This window comes from Podospora pseudocomata, chromosome 6 (assembly GCF_035222375.1).
Source record: "Podospora pseudocomata strain CBS 415.72m chromosome 6, whole genome shotgun sequence".
Lineage (NCBI taxonomy): Eukaryota > Fungi > Ascomycota > Sordariomycetes > Sordariales > Podosporaceae > Podospora > Podospora pseudocomata.
Genome location: NC_085890.1, coordinates 2518436 through 2527844, shown reverse-complemented (window position 1 = coordinate 2527844; position 9409 = coordinate 2518436). Strand labels below are relative to the sequence as shown.

At 51.4% G+C, this 9409-nt stretch overlaps 2 protein-coding genes across 2 annotated transcripts; one reads left to right on the top strand and one right to left on the bottom strand.

Annotated features, from left to right (window-relative positions):
- Positions 1-2444: 2444 nt before the first annotated feature.
- Positions 2445-4306, bottom strand: QC762_600010 (uncharacterized protein). Its single transcript, XM_062891696.1, has 3 exons — positions 3326-4306; positions 2808-3275; positions 2445-2742 (listed from the first exon to the last, which is right to left on the bottom strand). Exons 1-3 carry the CDS (start codon positions 4271-4273, stop codon positions 2617-2619), a joined length of 1542 nt encoding a protein of 513 aa, XP_062740833.1. The 5' UTR covers positions 4274-4306; the 3' UTR covers positions 2445-2616.
- Positions 4307-6495: 2189 nt separating this feature from the next.
- Positions 6496-7439, top strand: QC762_600020 (uncharacterized protein; the record flags this gene model as incomplete). Its single annotated transcript, XM_062891697.1, has 3 exons — positions 6496-6705; positions 6771-6898; positions 6953-7439. The coding sequence occupies 3 exons, from the start codon at positions 6496-6498 to the stop codon at positions 7437-7439; spliced, it is 825 nt and encodes a 274-aa protein (XP_062740832.1).
- Positions 7440-9409: the final 1970 nt, after the last annotated feature.

Sequence of the window (9409 nt, the reverse complement as noted above, 5' to 3'; positions counted from 1 at the left end):
GCATGCTATCTCAGAAAACTGTCAAGATAACTAAATCCGAAACATATCGGAGAGTTGATGGCATATAAACCCGAAATCACCAATACCTTAAGTATACTAAAGCTTTGCCAACTATCATGTAGGCCCCCTGGCAGCCCATCCCATGAACCGCCATCCAAGCCGTGACCGCAGCAATAGGCAAACAGCTCGCCTCCTCATCCGTCAAATACCCCGGCGCCTTGACTAACCCCTCATTTCCAAAAACTCTATAACTTTGCAAGCACCTATCTAACGGCTTTCCTAAACCAGTAGCTAAATGCTCGGGGTAGACCTGACCGGTGACATGCGACTGAAGAAATGTAGACACAACCTTGTCGCCTACTTTCTAGGGACTGTTGTGATTACCAACAGCAACCACAGTGTCGCACATATTAGATACGGGAATGAGCGGTTTTCTGGGAGTGCTAGGTTTATTATAGTAGTTGTATAACCCGTTGACGACCCCAGTGTCGCGGTAGTTGAGCGAGACGGCCGAGATCTTAACTAGGATGTTACGCCCCAAGCGTAATACCCCTGTACAGGAACCACTGGGTGATTCCCGAGGCGTTGGGACACCTCAGCCAATCATTGGGCCAGGGATGGAAAGACCCATAAGCCCCCATACGACCAATCAGGAGGTGCTCAGTCTGATCAGTGGCCAAGACCACTGAGCACACTGAGCACATTGATCATGAAAGGTTGCTCAGTCTGCTCAGCCGCCAAGACCACTGAGCACACTGAGCAAGGTACAAAGATACTTCAGAAACATATGTAGATAGCTTCACATAAATAGGGGGGAGTGCCCAGCGCTCCCCATGTCGAGGAATCTGATTCCTCATGCAAGCAATCAAGTTCATTTGTCTACAATCTACTCTCAGTAGCTCTTTGTTAGAACGACCTGTTGTTGACAGTGAACCCCATGTCTGAGACGCTTGTCACAACCTTCGATCATCCTGTCATATTCACCTCTGGCGTACTGCCTTGCAGTCTGTATCCACTCCCGGTGCAGGTTGTAACAATAAAGCTGATGCGGTAAGGTACTAACAGAACGCCCAGAAAGCCCAGGAAGTAAGAAAAAGGCGTAAGTTGAACAGAGAAGACTCGAATTCCAAGTTTGTGAGGCTTTATGAACTAGAAGAGGCCCGCAACGAAGGGAGGGTGGTAGAGGAAGAAGTGGTAGCCAAGGAGGATGTGGAGCAGCCAGAGCTAGCCTAGCCTGTGCGGCGCAGCGCACGTCATTGGGTTTAAACCATGCGCAAGCGAGAAGCAGATGCAATGTTTGACTCTGACAGTGATTGAGCTACATTTTGGTATAACTCCCATAGAAATTGACCCAATATTAGTCTTGTTGTGGCCAGTGTGAGCATTCAGGGGTAATCTCAACAAGGTTGTGTGGCTGGTGTGGTGGTGGTGGACCAGATCCACATGTGGTCCATTTCCTGGTCATCCAACCTATAACGTTAGTATTACTTTTGTCGTGGGTACCGGGGTCTTTCTTTAGCTCTCGCTTTGGCTCTACTGCTGGCTAACCTACTGGTTAATAGTAATAATAGTCCTCTCAATGACTATAGGTTCCTGTGGGTAAACGGGTCTTTAGCCTAATCTCCGTCTTTAGAAACATCGGTATATCCTATTACACGCTTCTTAAACGAGCTACCCTGGTAGGTGCTTTGATGTATCTAGTCCTTGCCCGCTGTGTAAGCATGGGTTCTGTGGCCGGGCTTCAAAGTCTGCCAGTCTCTTGTTGAGGTATAGGTCCAGTGGTGGCACCCAGGTTTCGGTTTCCAAGTTTCTAATTGGTGTAGCCTTGTATGCTCCGGCCACTATCCTGAGGTTCCTTATCTGAGCTTCGCCAGCCTCTTCGCCAGACCCCGTGGTTGACCTCGAGTTGGAGTGGGTGTGTGGTAGTTGACAGCTCCATAAGCTATGACGCTTCTGATGCACTTGGTGTATACCTCTCGCGCTCTGATGAGGCCTGGGCCTCAGGTTTTAGCTGCAATCCTGGATAGTGCGTAGTCTTGAGTCCTCAGCTGTTCAACTACCTTTCCTTTGTGTGCTCTCCAGTTTAGTCTCCAGTCTAACCATATGCCTAAGAATCTGTCATAAGGCTGTGGTTTAATTTCCGCACCGTCTCGACTCGCTGGCTAAGCTAAATTATTAAATAATTTATAAGAATCTGCATTACCTTATCTATCCATATGTAATTTAGAATTTGTATGTAGTGGGGGGGAGATGTGCCATTATCCGGCCATTCGTTGCGATCGAAGCCTCCTATAGGTTGGCATTAAAAGGCTCTCCGTACTTAGTGTACTGGGGGTCTGCTCTATTCCACTATATTTGTTAGTCTGTTAGTTACCCTTTAAGTCCTTCATTCAAGCTCCTGTGCCATTTATTCTTTTTAAGAGGAGCATGCCCAGTTCACTATATCGTGCTTTGGTTCAAAACTTCATTCCAGCTAGGCAACTCTTAATCCCTGAAAGACAAAGGCCACGCGTTTGATCAAAGAATACAAAAGACCAGATAAACGCCATCAAAGATCCCCTCATAACAACTCATAACAAATACAAAGAAGTTCACGCAAACCCCTTTAGCAAGCCCTCAAATAGTACTCCAATCCGTCTCCGTAATCCTCACAAACATATCCTCATGCAACTTAGTCAAATACGCCCTCTCCTTGACCGGGTTCTGCACATTGACAATCTGAAAGTCAAAGTGCCTCAGCAACTGTGAAGTAAACCTCGTAAGCAACCTCTCCTCACATCACCACATCACCACACCCATCAACTTACCTCAAAGAAAATTTTATTCAACTCCATCAGCGCCAAGTTCTTGCCTGCGCAAGTCCACCTCCCCGACCCAAACAGCATATCCAACGCCTTCAACATGCGTGCCTTCCTCTCCGGGTCCGCCTCCAGAAACCTCTCCGGTCTGAAGATATCCGCGTCCTCACCAAAGATCTCCTTATTGTGCGTCAACGAGAGGGCGTTATGTCCGATTTCCGTTCCTGCCGGAAGGTACATCCCGTTCACAGTATCGCCGCCCTTGGGGACGACCTTGTAGTGGCCAAAGGTCAAGGGGGTGCCGATCCGGGAAGCTTCGGTGATGATGGCTTGGAGGTAGGGGAGCTTGAGGGCTTCTTCGTTGGTGATGGGGGAGGAGACTTTGCCTTGCTGCAGGGCTTCTTTGATCTCCCTCTTGAAGCGGCCGTAGGCTTGGGGGTTGGACATGAGGTAGAGGATGGTGGAGCGGATGGTTCCCTGGGATGTGTCAGCTGTATTTTCTCATGTTGAGTAGTGATATAACTAACCGCAGAAGTATCGGAGCCCGCCAAAATTACAAGGAGTGCCTCACCCTGGCATTCCATCTCTGACAGTCCGTTGCGAATGAAGCCGCTCATCATGTCCTTTTGCTTCAAATCCTTGTCGGTAAAATGCTCTCCAATGAGCTTGTTAACGTAGCCCATGACCACTCCCAACCCAAACTTATCGCCTGGCTGCGGTCCAAACCATCTCAATAGCCCATAGCTTCCGCCAAAGAGGTACCTCAACGCAGGAAGCTCCATCATCAAGAACATCAACACCAACCTGTCGTCCATCGCCACACACCAACCAAGTACATCGATCCCCTCATCCAGATGGCCCCACGGGGTCCCAAAGAGCAGCTTGGAGATCACATCCAGTGTAAAGAACCGCGAGATCTTGGAAAAGTCCGTCTGCACCAACTCCCCGTTCCTAGAGACATACTTTCGCTTGATCAAATCCACAAGTCTCACCAGTTGGGCATCAACGACACTTTCCAACCCACCCTCTGCCTCCCTCCCGGCGTAGGGCCCGGCAGTCTTGGACTTGATCGCATCATGTTCGGGGGTGTCGATCAAAGTCCCCATATTGGTGGTATCATGCTTGAACTTGCCGGCCGCGTACCAAGGGGATCGATCATACTTGCTCCTGGCACCGTTGGCCCTGCGGAAGATTTCGGGATCGCTGGTGACGACGGTGCCCGGGGCGGTCAAAACGAGGGGGCCATACTCGCGGAGGTTGATGTAGTTTTCTTTGACGCGGCCGGTGGCGATGGTGTAGACCTGCCAGATGTAGGAGAACTTGGCGACGAAGGGGCCGGGGAGGTGGCGGTAGCGGTACCAGGAGATGAAAGCGGTGGTGATGTACCAGACTGCGAAGGAGCCTGCTGCGAGGGTGAGGGCGGTGGTGGGGTCGAGGTCGAAGTTAAGGTTGATCAGGTCGTCGAAGAAGTCCATTTTGCTTTGATCCTGGGCCTGGATGAGAAAGGCTTGACAGGAGGGACTGGATCTTCAAGATAAACTCCACAGGCCAGGGTGAGTGGTCTTCTTGTACTCGAAGCTCACTGCCTTCTAGTTTCACATGGGTGCTGCTGCAACCCCCTTCCCATACCGACCTCGCCACAAGGTCTGCCTTGCTGTAGCCAAGACGAGGAGAACATAGTCTTATATCTCACCGGTTTCCTCGAGAGCTGCAAAAGATGCGAACCGACATGGTAATACCACCATATAGTTCCATGCATGTAAACTAGGTGTAACGTCGCACCAGAGAACCAACCGCGTTTATGTAACGCTGCGGTGTAGATCGTGAATAGAATCAAGGCCATAACTGCGCCACTACTTCGAATTAGGAAACCCGTGCGCGGGGGAGTTGTTCAAAGGATACACAAGCTCACTTCGCTGCCGCCCTGTACACTTGAAGCACATGTTGTTGCATATCGTGTAAGCGTGATTCATGTCGGGGACTCGCGAGGATGGGGTGGAATACGACTTCATTTTCCCCGGGTTGCTTGATATGTGGACCGGCAGTTGACTCTGCATTCGCTGTAGACGTGGGATGGCGGGGTACCTAGGCAGAGATAGGCGTTTTGCGACTCGCTGCCTTGAATTGGCCAGACAGAGATGCTTGCCAAGGAGGGTCTAACGGGATGTGAAGAAAGGACAACCAAGTGCTGAACCGCATTTGCATTTTTCGATCAATAATTGCCTGTCTGCAGCATGTCAGCATGCTAGTTAGTATCACGCCACTCACCAATCGTCCCCGGCCAGTCGCTCATAATGAATCACAATGACGGGAGGTGGTCGAAATATCTATTTATCAGCAGTGTTTCACAACATTGGTTTTGCGAGCCTCAAACACACAAGCCGTCATCATACCCGTTTGCACAAGTTCGTTGCATGAGTACAATTATATTCTACCCACTGGCCCGCATAAATCTCACCAACATGCCTCTCGACAGGGGATAAGACAACCCTCGCCAAACTCCGTCGGCATGCATATGCACCACCTGGGCCGCGTCGTCAGCAGCAAGGATAAAGACAAACGCTGTTTCGACAGCGGGAGAAGATCTTAGCTAACCATTATAAAGGCCTCTACCCCCACAACTTCAGCGATGATCTGATCTCTCTGTCCAGGCCCGAAGTTACCAACTCCCTACTGCAGAGCGAGGATCCGCCAAGATAACAGGGTCTTGGTGTTCCAGTCCCCGCAGTGATGCCACATCACACCTCTTGTGAGGCACGACACTAACACGACTCCAGCTTGAAGGTCTTGGAGCTTGGTACCTATAGATAGCGACATAGAAGCCACAATCCCATTTCCTGCTCTCATGCTCTTCGCCTCTCCGCATGTCTACCTCCACCAAAATGGACATCCTCCTCTTTCCTAGCGATGGCTCCAACCCTCCCCCTCTTGTCCTCCCCTGTCTCCTTGCCTCATTCACAGGCTTGCTCTCCCACGCCTGCTACTTCATCCATCGCTTTCACGACACCTCCGCCCTTCGCATCATCCTCTTCCACCTCACCTCGTACCTCCTCCTCACCGTCTACGCAACAGCCCGCCTTTCCCTCCTCCCAGGTTTACTCCTCTCCACCACCCTAATTCCTCTCCTACCTCACCGCCCTCTTCACCTCCATCATCATCTACCGCCTCTTCTTCCACCCCCTACGCCACATCCCCGGTCCATTTTTGGCCAAGATAACCAAGCTCACGAGCCTGTACGCAGCTCGCAACGGCCAAAAGCACCTCGAGCAAGCGGCCCTGTTTAAAAAATACGGCAACTTTGTGCGCGTAGCCCCTAACGAAGTCTTTATGTGTTCGGTCGAAGGGATCAGAGAGATCCACATGAGAGACAGCGGATGCAGGAAGCTGAATGCCGGAGTCTATGATGTTATCCATTTCGAGGGGGGAGTATAACCTCGACTCCATTATGACGAGGGAAGAACACGCGCCTCGGAGAAAGGTGTGGGAGCGGGCGTTTTCTACCAAGGGTGAGTACAAAGCGTAGGAGTAGATCATTGCGGGGGAGAGCATGTGTACCGATAGAATTTGTCTTTTATCGTTGGCGATCCACGAGCCGAAAACACGAGAGGTTTGCCATACCTGGTTGGCAAAGGTTGCGAGCTTCAATGGTAAATCGATTGACACTCCGTTGTTTTCGCTCTTGATCCCTTTTGATCACATGGGAAAGGTTGGGTTTTCGCACGAGTTCCGATCGATTGAAGCCGGAAAGGAACACAAGATGCTACACTTGTTAGAGAGCATGTTTGGAGAGATTGGACAAATGGGAGAATTGACGTGGCTACTTAGCATTGCCCAGAATCTGAAGCTGAGCAAGACAGCCGCCGAGTTTGACCAGTTGACAATGTTGATGGCTGATAGGAGGGCCGCGGTAAGTTAGGACTGTGATACTGTTGGTCTGAAGATGAACAAAGTTGACACAAGACCGAAAAACAGGCGGAAGACAACAACAAGGGCGACATCCTGCAGCACTTCCTGGACGACATGAGATCCGAAAAGCCAATTGCCTTTACCAACAAAAACATCTTGTACTCGGACGCGGCTTTGGTCCTGACCGGAGCGACGTAGGTCTTTTTTTCTCAGAAGATATTCTCGGTGACTGATCTCCATCATTGCAGTGATACCATCGGTGCCGTCCTCGCCCACCTGTTCTACCAGCTCGCCAACCACCCCCACTACCAAGACCTCCTCCACGTCCAACTTCAAAAGGCCTACGGCAAAACCATCCCAGACGAATTCACCAACCAAAACCTCTCCAAAATCCCCCTCCTCGACGCCCTCATCAACGAAACAATGCGTGTCGACAACCCGATCGCCAGCAACGACCCCAGACGGACACCCCCCGAAGGCATCACGGTCGATGGCGTCCACATCCCCGGGGGCGTGGCGGTCCAGGTCCCGGCGTACGCCCTCCACCGCAGCGAACAATTCTACGCCGAGCCAGCTCAGTTTGGGCCGGAAAGGCGGCTGGACGACAACAAAGAGTATGTCAAAAATGCCGAGGCGTTCATACCCTTTATTGTCGGTCCGAATAACTGTGTCGGCAAGAGGATGACCATGAGCGTACTTCAGCTTGTGATGGGCCTTTTTCATGTTGAATTTTGAGCTGCTCCAACTTCTCAATCGCAAATGTGCAGCATCGTGCAGTTCTCCCCGACCTCCACCAGCTCCAGTTGCGATACCAGTTCCAGTTGCGACTCCTGTTTCAACCTGCAGTTACAGGAGCTCCTAGAACTGCTTCTCTTTCTTTTTGTGCCATTCTTTCATTTACGACCACGTTGGACCTGATTGGAATACCTTACGAACTCGAGTCGGCTGGTAATGGACTGGAGTTAGCACTTGTGGACGACCAGATATCGATCGCAGTGCGCGTGTGCAGACTGAGGGAGCGGGTGAAGGCGGTCTTGTGGAGGTCCAGATACCGGTTGGACGCGGTGGAGTTTGAGAAGGCTCTGAGGGATAGGGCTTGGTTTGATGAAGAGATGGAAGAGGAGTGACTTGTATCTGGTTGATGGAAATTGGTGTGAAGCGGGCTCATCTGTGGGGTTAATGAGTTGATTCTGTAGGACTTGAAGGGTGTAGTAATACGTTTTGTACAAGATCTCTCGATGTTTTGCCCCCTTGGCACCTCGAGTCCTAGTTTCACTTCCTGCGCTAAGTCGTCGATTAGTATGTTCTTGACAACATGTAGAGCAATGTAAGAACTCGAGCGCCGTGATACTCCCCCCTACACCGCAGGCAACGCCCGAGGCCGAGGTAACGCCTCTAGGCGAGATCAACATAGCCTCTGGATTGTCGACATATTTCTTCAATTTCCATCCTCATGACGTTGATGTCAAGCCTTTTCATCTTCTTCTGGGAAACGCTCTGTATTTTCACGGCTGTCGGCCGACCATTTGTGGGCTCGCGACGGATACACATGCCCCAGCTGAGGAGGCCTTGTTGGTTGTTCAACTAGCTTACACAAGCTCTCCGAGATTCATTGCAATGTCTGATGCTGCGGCTCGAGAGCACTGGTATAGCTACGGACAGGGTTTAACTTGTCACCACCTGCTCTGCTGTCCATCTAAGGTCAGGACAAGAATATTTGTCAACAATCATCTAGGGGCAGCAACAAATCAAATTTGACAAGTGATGCCTGCCATTTAACAGGTAATAGTATTACTGGAAAATGACATTGCTGGCGCGACAGTCGGTGTATTCCCGCCGTCAATTTTCGGTCGCAAATCCTTGTTTAGACTTGTAGGAGGAGTTCCGAAGCCTCGGAGGGCTACTCTGGTCGTCTCTAGGTGTGGTAGTAGCAGCGGCGAGGCGACACTAGCGACCGCGCTAGACGATTTGTAGTGGGACATGATGGCCTTCGGCATTGTAGGCAACGGTACACCCGCCACAACAACATAAGCCTGGAAAAACTCGTGCTCGAACGCATTGAACACCCCGGTGGTTTCATCCAACTCTTTATACAACCCCGTTTTCTTGTCAGAGGCCAGCGCTTGGCCCCTTTGCGTGGCCTTGCCGACCAGCTTGTCAGCCAGGGAATGCGGTTTTGCCTTGGGGGCCTTGTCCTCTGGGAGGTGGCTGGGTATCCAGTGCAGGGTGATGTTGATCTTGGTTAACACGGCCAGCTCATATGCTGCTGTGTCGGTCTTGTTCAGGACGAGCGACCAAAGCCGGGACAAGACTGGGCTGGCATGCGGGTGCTTGCCTGAGGCAATTAGCTTCAGCACACCCTGGCCGTCGGTGAAAACTTGTAAGCTGGCTCTTTTCGGGAGAGGACGGCTGAGTGCGGCCGGGCGCAGCTGCTGGAGCGCGTGGGTGAGAGCCTAGAGGACCGCGATTGCTTCAGCTAGGTGGTTGTGCAGGACCGGGGATATGGACCATCCGCAGGCGTGTACCTCGCCATGGCCAGCACCACCGGGGCAGAATTCTTTGAATACGATGGCGTAGCTGCCACGCTTTGATTGGTCCTTGGGGTCGGGGCAGGAAGAACATGCCGCTGGTCTCTTGTTTGCTGAGCCGTCGCTGAGGTAAACCAGGTTCATGTCTCCCAGAGAGGAAGGTTTGTTCCAGGAATG